The sequence below is a fragment of the Hirundo rustica genome, chromosome 5 (genome assembly GCF_015227805.2).
Source record: "Hirundo rustica isolate bHirRus1 chromosome 5, bHirRus1.pri.v3, whole genome shotgun sequence".
Taxonomy (NCBI): domain Eukaryota; kingdom Metazoa; phylum Chordata; class Aves; order Passeriformes; family Hirundinidae; genus Hirundo; species Hirundo rustica.
This window is the reverse complement of record NC_053454.1, coordinates 62,064,757-62,080,600: the sequence shown is the minus strand read 5'-3', so window position 1 is coordinate 62,080,600 and position 15,844 is coordinate 62,064,757. Positions and strand designations below refer to the sequence as shown.

General features: G+C 53.0%; 1 protein-coding gene across 5 annotated transcripts in view; it reads right to left on the bottom strand.

Annotated features, from left to right (window-relative positions):
* The window catches only part of FRAS1 (Fraser extracellular matrix complex subunit 1), a 108,635-nt gene that overhangs the window by 8,154 nt on the left and 84,637 nt on the right, over positions 1 to 15,844 (bottom strand). For 4 of the 5 annotated variants that reach the window (XR_009207889.1, XM_058420752.1, XM_058420753.1 and 1 more), the window contains 23 exons: positions 14,989 to 15,137; positions 14,597 to 14,759; positions 13,349 to 13,484; positions 12,844 to 13,040; positions 12,345 to 12,498; positions 11,723 to 11,986; positions 11,418 to 11,606; positions 10,878 to 10,997; positions 10,278 to 10,457; positions 8,290 to 8,414; positions 7,600 to 7,740; positions 6,800 to 7,027; positions 6,411 to 6,524; positions 5,233 to 5,383; positions 4,599 to 4,758; positions 4,173 to 4,335; positions 3,708 to 3,954; positions 2,803 to 3,147; positions 2,408 to 2,568; positions 1,883 to 2,030; positions 1,581 to 1,786; positions 961 to 1,117; positions 192 to 392 (listed from right to left, as the gene is read on the bottom strand). Coding sequence is in view for 3 of the 5 variants with exons in the window: in XM_058420752.1 (XP_058276735.1) it covers positions 192 to 392; positions 961 to 1,117; positions 1,581 to 1,786; positions 1,883 to 2,030; positions 2,408 to 2,568; positions 2,803 to 3,147; positions 3,708 to 3,954; positions 4,173 to 4,335; positions 4,599 to 4,758; positions 5,233 to 5,383; positions 6,411 to 6,524; positions 6,800 to 7,027; positions 7,600 to 7,740; positions 8,290 to 8,414; positions 10,278 to 10,457; positions 10,878 to 10,997; positions 11,418 to 11,606; positions 11,723 to 11,986; positions 12,345 to 12,498; positions 12,844 to 13,040; positions 13,349 to 13,484; positions 14,597 to 14,759; positions 14,989 to 15,137 (4,099 nt within the window). In the remaining 2 variants the exon portion in view is untranslated. Of the gene's footprint in view, positions 1 to 191; positions 393 to 960; positions 1,118 to 1,580; positions 1,787 to 1,882; positions 2,031 to 2,407; positions 2,569 to 2,802; positions 3,148 to 3,707; positions 3,955 to 4,172; positions 4,336 to 4,598; positions 4,759 to 5,232; positions 5,384 to 6,410; positions 6,525 to 6,799; positions 7,028 to 7,599; positions 7,741 to 8,289; positions 8,415 to 10,277; positions 10,458 to 10,877; positions 10,998 to 11,417; positions 11,607 to 11,722; positions 11,987 to 12,344; positions 12,499 to 12,843; positions 13,041 to 13,348; positions 13,485 to 14,596; positions 14,760 to 14,988; positions 15,138 to 15,844 lie in introns of those variants that run through there. The other variant, XR_009207890.1, reaches the window with a different exon arrangement.

Below are 15,844 nucleotides of genomic sequence, written 5' to 3'. Positions count from 1 at the left end.
AAGTCCCAGTGCTTCTTCCTCTGGCCTGATCACGCTTCCTTTAACACGTCAGCTTCTTTTGAGTAATAAAATTACAGCAAACTTCATGCGAAAAGCGGCTTTCCCCAAACCTCCTGGATGCTCTGACGCACGCAAAACGTCCCTGGTCACGCCCCCACCTCCCACCCACCCTGCCTGCCAGGCCCCTTCACCTGGGCTGAACTTGAGCATCCGACTCTTGGGGTAGTAATCCACGCCGGCCTGTGCCGAGCCGTCGCGGGTGCTGCAGCGCACCTTGGAGGTCCTGTTCTGGTCGCCCCTGCGGACCACCGGGATGTTCAGCACGGCCACTCCCTCCGGGCCCGGTGGCTCCCGCACCTGGTACGCGGCCTCTTCGAACTCGATGGTGGGGGCTGCAGGGACAGCAGCGAGGGAAGAGCCCCAGGTTTGCACCCCTGGCTGGTTCCGCTCAGCTCCTCTCAGACCCGTCTGCCCACCTTCAGAGCAAGGCGCTCCTCAAGGCAGGGGCCAAAAAGTCTTGGGTGCGACTTAGGGCAAAACCTAATGAGGGTGCTTGGGCTACAGAGGATGGCAAATGATTCTCCCTTCCCTGCCTCCCGCGCACCCCAAAATCCCCGCCACGTGCCGGTGCTCCAGCCCCTGCTGGCTGCCACACCAGAGGGGCCTGGCATCCCTCTTCTCCCCCACAGATCTCTCCAGGCTTGTGATGCTGTGGAGGGAGAGGAACATCTCCCAGGGGAAGCACAGCAGCTCCAGCTGCAGGGGAACGGGAAATAAGAGAGGTGGTGGGTCCATGCACTCCTGTCCAACCCCTCCCTTCAGCCCAGCCCAGCGCACGCCAGTGACCTGCACGCAGGGCTGTGACCGTGGTACCGAAGGCATCCACGTGTGCTGCATTGATGGGACTGCTCTGACGCCCTGGGAACCACCACGACATCCTTGTGGAGCAGCCTCACTCACCATCTTCGTCATTGGTGATGGTTATGGTTGCCACGTCCATCTTCCCAATCCTAGCTCCGCTCCAGTGGTTTCCAAGGGGGCTACCCAGATAGACCTGGAACTGCTCCTCGGGTTCGAAGGCAGAGTCATCACTGATGTGAACGCTGCAGTTCTTCACCTAAAGCCAAGGGAAGGGGAGAAAGCAGCAAACACTGATAAATCTGATAAAGCTATGTAAAGGCCAGGCTGCTCTTCCCTACCCGGGGTTACACAGCGGAGTGCTGTCCGTCCTGGAAGAAACCCTTCTATTTTTAGGGCTGCTACTTCAGTGTGGACAAACCACGCTGCTACACGATGAGACACAGCAGAAAAAGCATCTCCTTCCACAAACCCACAGCTCTCTGTAGAACAATCCCGGCTCCTCCTGACAGACTGGATTTGCATTTCACAATTTAACCAGTTTAATCGTGAAACACACAACCCCTTCAGAGCGGGTCACACTGCCAGGACAAGAATCTGCCTCATCTGAAAGCAGCCTGGACAACTCTGTCAGCTCCCTCTGGTGACAGAGAGCCGAGGAGGAGATGTGAGCCTCTCCCAGCACCAGTTCTTCACTCCCCCACGAGGCAGGTCCAGCTCACCTTCTCCCCTTTGAGGAAAGTGATGCGAGACTCCTCTGCATCCCTCCTCTCCATGAAGTCCTCCATGACCTGTGCTGTCTGGCTCCGGGTGTAGCACCTGACGGAGGACTCGTAGCTCAGGTCCCCCGTGCGGAAGATGGGGATGTGCAGGGTGACCTCCTTCTCCTTGGCCGTGTAGGTGTCCTTGGTGAACTGCATGCTGGGCACTGCAGGGGGGCAGAAACAGAGCCAAGCAGTGCTGAGGATCCACAGGGAGCCAAGGGGCTGGAATGGAACAGGTACAGCTGCCGGGGATAACTCACCGTCTTGGAAGATGTCATTAATGGCCACGATGGCTTGGAACGGCTTTGCCAGCTCGGCTCCGTGGGGGGAGCTGAGGTAAACAACAAATGTCTCCAGCCCTTCTATCACTGGGTACTGAGCATCATCTAGGATTGTCAGGGGGCAGAACTGGGAGGAAAGTGGAATTCCTGCTGTTAGACCTACAAAGCTTCCGTCCTTCCCAGCACTCACATTTGGGAGTCTAGTGCAAAGCTGTTATGTCATTATGTTTTCTGAATCCATTAATCAATGTAAAGAAGGTTCTACATAAATCCAGCATATCATTTCAGAGAACAGGCAGCCATCCTTCCCCTGGAAGAGGTGGCATGACCAAACCTCTCCTGGCTGGAGTGCTGATGGGATGGGAGTCTGTGTCTAGCAGACTCATTAACAGTTCCCAAGTGGCCCTGAGAGGATTTTCAAAACAAACAGCAGATATGCACAGAAACGCAACACAAGTGTCACCAGGCAAAGCAGACCCAGCAGGAGTCCAAGTGGCTCCTCACCTCTTCTGTCTTGCCTGGCCTGAACTCTATTTTCCTGGAGCTGGGGACATAATCGACGCCGGGGCTGGCCGAGGGCGGGTCTGACGTCCGAGTGGCACACCACACCGACGTGGGCGTGGAGAGGTCAGGTCCCTGCCGGAGCACCGGGATCTCAATGTGTCCTGCAGCACCAGAGGCACATGAGAGAGAGAACAGAGAGCAGTGGTGTTCCACAAACCCACCCCATTCCCTCCAGCACGGCCCCTGCCCCCCGCCTACCCCTCAGCACAGAGGGAACCACAGAGCCCCTCTGCACACCCCTGAAGTTCTGCTGTGCCCTGAGTCGCTCCTTCAGACACCTCTTGGTGGTGGAAGCTTCTACAGTGAGCGTCCCAACCCGAGCCCCTGCTCCTCACCTGCAGCCTCGCTGACAGTGAAGGTGGCATTCCCCAGGAACACCGTGGAGGCATCGTTGGGGCCGGCGATGACCACGTTGGCCGAAGCCCGGCTGCCAATGCGGGCGTTGTCCGAGGCGTCGGCCAGCACCACCTCAAACTCCTCTTCCTCTTCATATTCACTGTCGTCGATCAGAGTGACATCACAGGTCACCACGGTGACACCCGGCCCCAAAATGAGGCGGTTCTCATCCGACAGCCCCCGGGACTTGAAGTCGGAGCCGGATTCCAGCATGTAAAGGCTGCTGCCCTTGGCCGATTTGGGGACGGTGTAGCAGATGGCAGACACAGTGCTGCTGGCATCCCCTAGGAAACAACAGGAAAACTCCGTAGTTCTGTGGAAATACTTTTAATCTATCTGGTGGAGACACCGTTCACTTAAATAATAAAGCAGCATTTGGAAAAAGAGGATGAGGAATGAAAAAGAACCCTATCCCTGCTCCTGAACTTGCATAGCAGCAGGCTTAGACATGACTTCCAGGCATGCTCCTAATCCGCACTCAGGAAACTGGTGGCACTTGCCTATTAAAGAACACGCAGCCCAGTGACAGAGTTCACATAAAACACTGTCTAGATCACAGAAAAGCAGCAAACAAATACAAGGGTTTGCTCCTGCTCGTGTTGGGGGTGGAAACAAATCCAAACCCAAGAAGCTTTAACAGCAGAGACAGGAAAGGTTAAAAAAATAAACACTGCCCTGTGTGTTGCTTGCCATTGCAGTTGTGGCACAGAACCTCTTCCAAAACATCAGAGAAGACCCCAAAACCATAAGCAGGCAAAGCCCAAGGGCTCCCTCTCTGCCATGAGGGTTCCCCCTCTGCAGTGTCCCTCCCGTGGGGCTCAGCACCTTGTCCTGCCCGGCCCACCTTTCCTCTGCACGGGAGCCGAGAGGAAGCCGGCGCTCTCGCTGACGTGGAAGGTGCTCCTGTCAAACTGCAGCGTGGGCTCGTCCTCAGGGTCCGCGATGGTGACAGTGGCCTGGGTGACGTTCCCCAGCAGGGCGTAGGCCGGCATGCTGAGCTCCACGGAAAAGCTCTCCGTGCCCTCGAACACGTCGTCGTCATTGATGGCGATGGTGCAGGCCTTGGCGTCCTCCCGCTCCTCGAACTGCACCTGGAAGGCAGCAATCCGGCTGCTGTCCTTGGACCGAGGTCTGAAGCTTCCCGTCCTTCCCTGGTCTGAGGTGCTCCCTCTTCTGACAGCAAACAGTCCCCACGACTTTACAAATAAAATACACCCTCCTTGGTGTTTTTATCGCTTTCTGTCCATTCTTTCCTCCAGGCTTTGTGGCAGGTGCGGTCAGGCCTTCCCTTTCCTGCGTGCCCACCCACCTGCCCCGCATGCTCCACGTAGTCCTGCTCTCCGGGCTGTGATCCGGATCCGGCGGTGGCTGTTCCCCGCTCCGTGCGGCACAGGACAATGCTGTACTGGTTGAGGTTCCCCACCCGCCTCACGGTGACGCTCACGGAGCCAGCGCTCTCCCTGACTTTGTAGCTGGAAAGGGATCAAGGACACACGGTAACAGGCTGGGGAGCGAACCCCGGGTGTTTGCGTGACGCTGAGCACCACACACTCAGGGTGAGCGGGGCCTCCGTGGAAAATCCGAGGCACAACAATAGCCAGAGACTTGGGCATGGGGCAGCTGCTCCGGGGTTTAGCCTGGCAGGCTCCTCTCATCACCGACAAAATTTCCTTCCCACGCTGCAGGGAGCTCAGGTAAGAGCCCAGCCAAGTGCTGTGACCCTCGTGCCGCTTACCTGGTGTGAGTAAAGCTGAGGAGGGACCACTGGACGTGGAAGATGTTGCCGCTGACCACGTTGGGTTTGCTGTCCTTCACAAGGAACTGAAAGCTGTCCGTGGTCTCCTGAACCTTCTCCTCGTGCATCACGTACCGAATGAGGCCCTGGTTCACATCCTCTGCCGGGAGGGAACGTCCAGTGAGTCAACACAGAAATCAGCGCTGACAGTTTTGCGGATGAGCAGCGTGGACCCGCACGGCCGCAGGGATCGCGGTTACCCCCTCACCTCCCCTTCCCTCAGTCCTGCAGGAGTGAGCTTTCCCAACGCTGCTGGCTCTGCACAGCTGGCTGCACCCCCACCAGACTGTGATGATCAGATGCGCTTGCAAGATCTACAACCCCTCTTTACTGCCCCAAGTCACATCTCCAGCTCAAACGAGGCTGGAGAACCTGGCACAACCGACAGGACACAGGTTGGTATCTCTAAGAAATTACAGGATTTCTGCAACTGACAGCAAAGTTAAATGCTTATTTTCAAGACACTTTGGGAGACCTGCCCCTTGTCTTCTCCTCTCCCACCTATTTTTTCCTTATTTTAACAAACTGAATCAACTGATGGGAAAAAGCAGCAGGACACAGCCCAGCTCCATACCCTGTGTAAAGGTGGTCACAGCTGTCCCTGGCTTCAGCTTGTTCTCCACGTGACCATTTCTGGGACCAGATGTTATCTCATAGATCAGCTGTTTGTCATCTGTGTCAGGATCTGTCGTCAGTAATTCCTTCTTAGTGATGAGATTGGTGGCCTGGATTAAAGCCAAACCAAGGGAGTAAAACTGAAGCTCCAGCAGTGCAAGTCTGATGGACTGTTCACACAAAAAACCCAAGCAATCCCTCTGTCAAAACAGTTCTCCGTGAGGGAGAATCTAGGGATGTGAAAGTACAGAGCAGCCTTGAGCAGAGGTGTCCCACAAGGTGTTTGACAACACAGGAAGGATTCAAATTTTGCCTCACATCTGGTTAGTTCAATTAAAAAAGACAGATTATTTAAAAAGACAAATGTGGCTCAAAGAAAAGCAAATTCCAAAGCAGCTGCCCAGCTTTATTTAACTCGGGCTAAAAGCTAGGGCAAATCTTTGGGTTTCACTTAGAAACCTCTATTCCACGAGCTGTGCTGATGCTCAGGTGAGGCCCTGCTTGGCAAAAAAAGCATCTGCAAGCAGCCCCAGGTTGAAGGAAATCACTCATTTCAGTTCACACAGCTCTGGTGAACCTCCACGAGGTCACCATTTCAAATGCCCTCACATGGACCTGATTCAGTTCCACCACATTTTGCTTTCTCTTCAAAACCAAAATGTTTTTAACAGCAGGAGAAAGAGGAAATTGAGCTGTTTGAGGCTGCAGGAGTGCTTTTCCTGAAGTGAGCAGTTTGAGCTGAGATAGCCATTTGTTAATACAATTTCTTACTACAGTGTCTTCCACTCATTTTTTTCTGGGAAGAGCCAAAGTGTTTCTTTACAGTTAGTGCTGGCTCCTCAAAAACAAGCCAAGAATTTCCCAGGGTTTTGTTTGGACTTCCGCACAACAAAGGCACATTACAGCAAGAAATTCCTGCACCATAGCCTTGGAAAGCCATGCATCTCTGCCATGGCTGCTCCAGCATGTCATCAAGACATCTCCACCGTCAGCAAAGCTAAAAATGTACCCTGGGGTGGGTATTCTCCATCACAAAGATAAAAAGTGCTGAAGGATGAGGATGTTTTCCTGCAAAGCCCCTTCTCTCTCCTGGAGCAGCCCGAGGAGCAGCCCTAGCTGAGGCCGGGCAGGCGTTACCTTGCCATCCGTGTACTCCAGCCACTGCAGGCCCAGGTTGGTGACAACCCTGGGTGTCCCGTCATCCACAGGGAGGATGTCCACCTGGAAGCGCTGCGGCGCTGCGGTCACGACCTGACAAGGTTCAGAGAGACGGGGTTCACTTTGGGAGTCCGAGCCTCACCCACCGCGTGACCGGCTGCGCTCCCTTCAGCTCTGCGGGGATCGAGCTCCCGGGGCGAGTGTGCACGCACAGAGGGCAGGGAGGGGAAGGAGCAAAGGCGTCACGTAACCGAGAGCGCTCGGCCCTTGCCTTCAGCGCGGCCACAGCCGCTCAGCCCCGCTGCCCTGAGAGGAGGCAGCTCCCTACGAGCTCGCAAGGCCCCCTCCCGTCCCTTCTCCTCCCGGACCTTCTTCCCGCCGTCCTGCACCACGAAGAGGGCGTTGGTGCCGTCGGACACGGTGAAGGTGAAGCGGTCCCTGAGCGCGCCGCCGCCGCCGTGGCTGTAGCTGACGCGGTTCTGGTAGATGTCATCCATGGTGAAGGTGGTGGCGCGGAGGGGACGCTGCCCGCCGCCGCTGCGCTCGATCAGCCCGTGCCGGGGCGGCTGCACCACCCTGAACGTGATGGACTCGACCTGTGCCCGGACGTGGAGGGGAAAAGCTGGGGACACCACCTCGGGGCCACGCCGGGCCTGCCCTTCAGCTCACTCTGCCCAGGCAGCTTCCCTGCGTTGGTGTTCCCAACCAGGGCTAGCACAGCACATTCCTCATTCCCCTGAGCCCGCCCCGTCCTTATCCCTCTCCCGCGGTGGCTCCCTACGAAGCAAGGCTCATCCCACTGAACTGCTGCTTCAGCTGGTCTGAGACAGCTCCGTGCACATAAGAGCAGCCCCAGTCCTGCAGCCATTCCATGGGATGTGTCCCTTGCCACTTCTGCCACGGAGAAAGCAGCAGAAGCGTTTGGGGCAGGATTTTGGCTGAGGCAGCCAGATGTCTTGCTGCAGGGGAAGCAGCAGTGAGGTAGAGCCAGTATTAGATGGCTCAGCCTCTGGCCAGACCCGGGAAGAAGAGGAAGGGCTATCTTCATCCATGCTAAGCATAAACTCGGTGTCAAGGCCGTAAGTCTTTAAAAACAATCCCATTTTCCCGACAGCCCGGATGTGCAGCAGAAGAGGGCTGGGAGGAGGCCCGGGGAGTCCTGCCTTACCTCTGTGTCAGCATCTGTTGCTTTGAGCTCAAACTCGGTGATGGTTTTTCTCACCCCTTCCTGAACTGTCATCCCAAAGATTTGCACTATGGGTAAGGAGTCATCCACGGGGTTTATGGTGATGTCAAATGTCTGGCTCACCTGGGGCAGGAGGAAAAGCCTCTCCTGATTAATTCAGCCCTCCAAGAGTGCGACTTCATCACAAGAGCACAGCGATCCCTGGCCTGGGTCACTTCCTTTCAGCCTTGTCTGCTGAGTAAATCTGAGCTGCTAAGCCCAGATCACATGAACAGGACCTTCTTTATTAAGAACTAATTAATTCTCACTCTTTCTGCGATATTTATGGACATCCACTTTCCCTCCCTCTCTCACTCTGTTTTGCCTCTCTCTCTCTATGTGCAGCTACGCTTCTTCTCTTTCAGAAGGCAGGAAAAAGGCATTTCTCCAGGGTCTGGCTGTCGTCACACTGGATCAAAGCTGAGCTCCAGGAGCAGCTGGCAAGCAGCTGAAAACCAGGCACTCAGATCTTGGTGAGCCAATCCCACACGGCAGGTGGCTCCCTGCTCCCTGCACAGGGCTTGCTCCCTGTCCTGAGGAATGTAGGAAATCTCACAGCAGGAGAAGGAGGAGCAGCCACCCCTGCCCACAGCACCTCTGCCCTACTCAGGCAAAACTCAGGCTGGGACTGACCTCGTTTGTCCCATCAGACACAGAAAAGGTGAAGGCATCCCTGTGCTCTTCCGTGTCACTGGTGTGGATGTACTGGATGCTGCCAGAGGCCAAGTCTGCCTGGCTGAAGGAACTAATTCTCATCCCTGGAAAATGAACAACAGGGGAGGAATGTGCAACAGAAAGAGAAAAGCAGGGAAAAACTACAGGAAGCGGGAGATATTTAGCCATAAGGACTCAGTTTTGGCTGGTTCTGATCCAAGTCAGGCTGCCCCATGAACCTCAGCTGAGCCAGGGATTTAGCTGGCACAGAGCCTCCGAAAATGTCCTTCTCCAAAGGGAGTCCAGGCTTCCTTTGACCTCATCCTTTTGGGAGTAGGCTTCCCAGGGCAGAGGGGGAGAGAAGCTGGGAGAAAAATGGTCCATGCAACACTTGGATTGTCACTGCTGGGCAGGACTAACCCAACCATGGCAACACTGAGGATGAGCTAAAGGCCTCCTGGCCCCACAGCACTTTTCCAAAATGCCTTCCAAGTGTCTTTTCTCTCTGCCCCTCCTGGTACCCCCTGCATTTAGTACAAAGTCCCTTTTTCAGCGCTGATTTATAGTGGTATCTTTACAGGCCATTAGGTGTGACACAGCCCCAGAAAGGTACCTGACAAGCATTTTAAAAAGCACTTGAGCTTTTTAAATCTCGTTGCTGTGTTCAACAGTTTTACTCCTGTTATCAACAAACACCCTGACAAGAAGTTTGCCAGCAATATATCACACTAAATGGCTGACAAGTGCTGGCCACATTACAAAAGACACCAGGATCTGATTTAAATAAATGAGCCAAAATGGAATGATCAGCTAATATTTCCTCAGACCTCATCAGCTGTAAAGGTTTGCGTTCTTTTTTGAACACTTCAGTGCTCTCTCCTTAGGTTTAGGTCATTTAAATCATGATTACAACTACTTCTCAATCTGTGACTCTGTATCCTTATTACTAGTCTCCCACACACATGAAAAAGCACAGAAATCAGAGTCATCATTGGATTTTAAATAACAGGAGGAATAAAGTCCTTAATTCAAGTCTCCAAAGCACAAGATTCACTGTTTAGTTTGCAATTTAGACAAAAGTATTGCAAGTTTTAAATTTACTCTCAGCAGGGAGTAGTTTGCTTATCATAACTCATTCATTATTCCTGCCCTTTCAACAGGTTTTTTGGTGAGAGGATGAGGCAAACCACACTCAAACTGAGCTGTACAGGGACTGTCTGCACCTTGAAAACACACAGCAGATATTTCCGCTTTAATTTCACATCAATGAGAAATCTGAAGCTAAGAAGAAATATAATCTTACATGAGTACAATCAAATCAGAAGAGCGAATTACATGACACCACAGTTTTAGATGAATTCATCAGAGAGGGGCAGCACACTCACACAGTCAGCAGGCATGAAAGGCAGCTCTGAAATCCAGATATCATGAGCAGAACTGACCAACCCCCTTCCCAGGACAACCAGAGTCCATTATCCAGCACAACCATCACACCCCAACATCGCTTCCTGTTGAACTCGGTGGACAGTGCTCCTTTTCTCCCTCCAAAGCACAGCTAGGGAAAGAGGCTGGGTTTTAGGGATCAAGGGACACACTGGCCAAGAGGGGGACAGAAAGCATCTTGGTCCTTTCACCAAGATGGGCTGTTTCCAAGGACATTAAGGGATGGATTCTTTGGGGCACTGTGCTATTCACAGCAAAGGCCAAAGGTTTTCCTCTCATGCAGAAGCAGCAGTAGGGCCATAAACTGGCTCAGAGGCTGAATAAATCCTCAGCTGGGATTACTGCGCTCCTCTGCCTCCACTCACCTTATTCCCCAACCCTCTGGGCTAATGGGCCTTTGACTTCTAACAGAAATCAGAATTCCATGCTGCTGCCTCTGGGCACGTTTTTCCTGCAGTGAATGTTCAGGGCTCAAAAGCCTCCAGTGTTTTGCTGTCCTGAGGGCCCAACACCTCCCTGCTCACCTGGGGAGGCCACGTGCTCCAGATGCCCCAGCTGTGGCTGCCGGGTGACCTTGTACTGGAGCTGGGAGGCCTCGCTGTCCTGGTCAGCGGCCGAGAGCTGGAGGGTTGTGATTGTCTTTGCCGAGTTCTCATCCAACACCAGCCCCTTGTTAGTGATGATGGAGGGGGGAAATCTGTCCTCTGGAAGGGTTAAACACAAAGCTGAGTTAGGAGACAGTCACACTCCTTCCCTCAGGTACTTGTGCTCAAGCAAAAGACAGCACGTGCATAAACGTTTTAATAATTCCAAAACGGGAACTTGGGGCCTTGCTGTTAATCAGGGACGGCAGCATTACAACGTCTAAGAGACAATCTAAGCAGCATGAAGATATTAAAGGGAATTTTTCTACCTTTTCAGTGAGTTTGTCAGAAGCCAAAGAATGAACCCTTACATCTGCAAAATTTCCCCACGCCCCTCCCTTCAAAGGCCTTTGAATTGACAGCGCATCAAAACCGCATCTCAGGAATTACACTTTGCCTTGCAGTGCATGTGGGATGGGAATCTGTGAGCAGGCCTGAGCTCCGCAGCAAAGAAAACATAACTCCAGCACGAATTTTGACCTGTTACATGGATGTAAAAAACCTGGTCCATCAGTTTGTTGCCATCTGCATCCATCACATCAAAGGTGAAGGGGAAGTTTCCGCCGGGATCCCCTTTCCTGTGGCTGTACACAATGTGCCCTGGAGAGAGGGACAGCAGAAAAGAGATGCTTTATTACAGGCTGTAGCATTTAATTCTTAGTTTAGAAGCAGGCTGGCACCATCAGCTGAGGCACCTGGGGCTTGACAAAGCTCCTGGATTTGGGTTTCATTACTTTCTCTCTTTGTTCTTTTTCTCCTGCTGAGAGAGACTTTTTAAACATATGTTTAATGATAGATGGTTCTGCTCTAACTTAGCAACCTGCGCTTACTTCTTTCCCTCTCCCTTCCCCACTTCAGCTTGTCGTCCCCCTCTCATAAAGATCGCAGAGTCATGGAATATCTCAGACTGGAAGAGACCCATAAGGACCATCAGGTCCAACTCCCTGCTCCTCACAGGACTACCTAAACCAGCCTTGGTTTATATCCTTGCTGGGACTACCCAAAATCCAGCACTCTCACCTTTGTTTATATCAGCCTGGGTGAAACTTTTGAGGGGTCCTTTGGCAGAGATCTGGACTGGACTATCAGCTGTGGTCAGCTGCAGCTGTCCCCTGCTGGGGTCCCTCCTCAGGACAAACCTGATGGCCGTGTCCCCTGAAAGACCGGCCGCTGCTTTCAGGTGCTGAGCCGTGAGCCGAGCTGCAGAGCCTGCGCCAGGGAAAGCAAACCCACAATCATCTTCGGCCAGCCCAGCGAAGAGACTGGGTTTAGGCTGGCCCATCCAGCAGCCCCAGGCAATGCCACTCCCATCCCTGTCCCCGTACCCGCTGGGAGCTGCAGGTCCCTGCTGACAGCTACCGTGGGCAGCTGCTTCCTCGGCAGCTCCATGGAGAATTCCAGCCTCCCTGCCTGCGTGTGGAGCCCGTCCGTGAGGGAGAAGCCAAACTCGTCTGTCTGTGCTGCGGCACCGCTCCGAGTGTAAACGATCAGCTCATCCAGAACGTCCTGGTAGGTGAAGGAGGAGCCCCTGGACAGCACTCGTCCCTGCTCCATGGCCTCCGCCGCGCTCTGCCTTCTGCGGAGCTGGCCTGGCAAACAACACAGGGATCAACACTGCCTGCTGGGGACACAGCCTTCACCTGACACGCTGCCTGGCTCGGGCGCTGCGGAGAGAAGCCTCCTGCCAGCAGGGACGGGGGGAACACAGCAGGGAACTTCCCAGGGAAACACGCCACTGCACCCTTCTGCTCTCCAGCAAAGAGCGAGGGACAACTCGCCAAGAACAGGGCTGTCCTCAAGCATGACCCTGGTCCAAATTGTGCTCTATCCCACATGCCAGGCTCCCCTCTCGCAGCGGGGGCCCTTACACACGCACACAGTGAGGACAGACAGACACCGACGCGGAAAGACGCCCCGTCCCTCAGCCCCCGGCCTGTCAGGACATACCGTGCTCAGGAGTTTGGCTCACCACGATGACCAGCTCACTGCTCCGGGTGTCCAAGTCCTGCAGGCTGAGCGAGGCGTTGGTGACAACCACGGCTGAGCCCTCCTGCACCCGCACGGGCTCCAGCACCATCTTTGGGGGCTCGTCGTTCTGCCGCTGCACAAAGGCACGCAGCCAGCAAAAGGAAAATCAACACAGGGAAAGAGCCACCCAAATGAAACACAAGCCCCCAAGTGACAGTGGTGGCGCTGGCATCAGCAGTCCCTCCAAATCTATCCAGCATCATGGCTGCTTCCAAGAGGGAGGAGACACCAGAGCAGTAAGCCCTGGGGAAGAGGCTACAATGCACAACAGTTCTTGGGCATCACAGGTAAATTATGTGCCTATGCTAAGGGAAGGAATCTCCCTTTAATCCTCTTCCCACATACTAAAAAGGAAGGAGTAGAGCTTGCCCTTGAAAAGTGTTTGTGTGAAAGGAGAGGGCTCTGGCAGCCGGCGTACCTGGATTGTGATGTTGATGCTCTGCACCTCTGACTGGCTGAAGCCATCACTCACATAGAAGCTGAAAACATCACTTGTGGGCTCAATGCTTTCATGGACGCTCTGGAAGTAGTAAATGCTGTTCTCCAGAACATCTTGAAGGGAAAAGGACGCATCTGTGGTCCCTGCAGACTCACTCTGTGGGCCAAAGCTCTCGCCTGCAAACAAGAATATCACTGGTGAAAGGATGCTCAAGTGGCTGACAAACTCAAGGTAAACCCAGCAGGATGAGGGGAAGAAAGGCACATTGTGAAGGGTGCAGAAGGAGGGATGTTCCTTTCTACAACTTGGCTTCCCACATCTTGTGGCCTTTGAGGGAAGCAACAGTTGTTGTGTCAGGGCGGGCACCGGGAAAGCTGGAGTTTTAGATGCAGCACAAGCTATTCACCCCATGGGATATGACAGACATGATCCTGCTAGGAACACAAACCAGCCAGGAGGAAGAAGGGAGAGCCAAGCAGTTCACCTGTCCTGATGTTCTCGATGTAGCCATACACAGGCAGAGTGACCACAGTGACCCTCAGGTCCTCCTTGGCAGCAGTTTCATAATCAGCAGAGAAGTGGTGATGAGCCAGCAGCAGGACCCTGCCTCCCTCATCCACCTGGAAAGCAACAGCAGACAACACAAATCCTTACTGAAAGAGGCTGCCTCCATGGAAGAGGCTTGTCTGGGCCCTGGAGTGCTGTTCCATTCTCCGCAAGGTATGTTAATCAGGAATTCAGCAGGGAGGTCAGGTGGGATGGGAAGAACAAAACCTGCCTGGCCTCCAAGAAGAGCCTGTGAGTTCTTTATCAGGGCAGGAAGGAAACTGGCAGAGCCATGGTGACCTCTTGGAAGGCAAGACCTGCATTCCTTCTTGTGGAGTGCCTTTTGAAGGCAAGGGAGGGGGAATACAAAGCTGGAAAGGAGGGAGATTGTAGGAGAAGGGAATACAGGTGACCTCACCCCTGATGAGTAACAGTTATATCCAAAAAGGATGAGCGAGATAAAAGAGGATCATCTTGGAGGAGGAACCCTGAGGAGCATGAGGAAGGGAATCACGAGGCAGGATCCTGGGCATAAAGAATCACTGCTGCGAGGTCAGTCTGGGTCTGCAGTTAGAGCCTGCAGTCACAGTCTAGCCAGGTAAAAGCCTGCAGTCAGTCTCCAAGGGAAACCAACAGTAGGAGCTCAGAGTCAGTAAATAGCTGGAGTTAAGATGACTAAGCTGTGAAGAGAAATAGACCAGGGCCTTTTTTATGCTGTCTAACAAGAAGCCTGTGCCTCGGCTCATTTTTACCCCCCAATAAGAGGGCTGCTCCAACAGGAGATGACTTCCAAAGGCTTTGATAAGGAGCGTGAAATGCTCCGGGTCGGTCCAAAGCACCAGGTGTCTTCAGACTTGTCTCCTGCTCATCTCTTACACACACCCTGGTAAAATTAGGGATGAACTATTGAGTGGGAATGAATCTGACTTGCTCCACTGACAGCAAGAAGACACCCTAGGGACAAGCAGCTCTTCATTAGATCAGATATAAACAGATGAGGTTCAGGGATGCAGATGAACTGCCAGCCTCCTCTGGCCTTCAAGTGATTTGCTCACTCTGTGCACGGCACAAGTAACACCCTGTTTTACTCAGTGATTTCCCCCCAGCCCAGGAGAACTGTTCAGTTGCTCCCATCCTGCCATTCCTGCTCCTGTCCCTGTCCCCAGTGTCCCGGGCAGCCACTCACAGTGACATGGTCAGCGAAGGCGATGAGTGCGGGCAGTGCCAGGGCAGAGGTGATGGTGATGGTGAACATCTGCCTGTCCAGCCGGTTGTTGTCAGCATCCAGGACAGAGAAGTGGAAGATGTCGGTAACAGGCTGATTGCTGGTCTCAAACGTGGTGGAGTAGCTGTGGAATCAGGACACGGGGAGTCAGGGAGTCTCACTGACCCCCGGGCAGACGCATCCCGTCCCTGCAGTTAGGGGTGAGGCAATCCTCTTGGAAGAAAGGTGGTGTCTCAGTTCCCAGCCCTCCTTTACATTCATTCCCAGAATTCTTTTAAGTAGCCCAGAAGTCCCTGGGGAAAAGCCCACAGAGCTTTTAACTGGCATGGCTTGAGAATAGTGCTCCTTGCTACCTGATCCTCTGATTGTTGATGTCTTCCATGGTGAAATTATAAACCTTGGAAAGTTCTTCGCTGCGGGAGCCTGACATCCTTAGGAGGGCTCCATAGACTGGCAGAGATATCAACTGGATTCTGATCTCTGAGTCAGGAGAATTGTTGTCCTAAGCATGAAGAAACAAACCAAATCAACAGAGGGCAAAATTAGCCATTGCTTTGTTACACTAAAAATGGAAGGAAGAGTAAGTTTTATAGGGAAATATAGTTGCCCAGCTGAGTCAGACCCACAGATGCATAGTAAATTAAGCTCTTTTACTGATGAGAAGAGAGTCAAGAGGGTTGACATTTTCAAAATAGACCACAAAATGTATTTTCATTTTCCCTCAGCTCAGAAAGGCCTTCTCTATGTCTTTGTATCACATTAACACAGTCTCCCAGACATAAACCTGGTATTTTAATTTTCAAAGTACTCCACACTGAACTAAAAGGTGATTTTGTCTCTTTTCAACCACATCAAGTACAACCACGCTATGATATCACAACTCAGATGTCACCTTTCTTAGAAGAGTTTTGTTACATGCTTGAAAAATAAGACCCGGAGCAGAAATCAACACATCCTGAGCATATGGGTCAGGAGTGAAATCCTCTTTTCCCTATCTGTCCTCTTACTCAGATTAAACCTGAACGGCTCCCTTGTCAGCCTTCCCTCTTAAGAGGAGGACAGGACAGATTCCAGACTTGTATCCAGAGTGATCCCTTGAAAAAAAAAAAAATTCCCGATTATCTGTCTGCCAGCCAGCCTCTCTCAGCTCAGGTCTCTCCAGCCTCACACCTGTACTGCAATCTCTCCTCCCTCAGGAGGTTGCGAAAT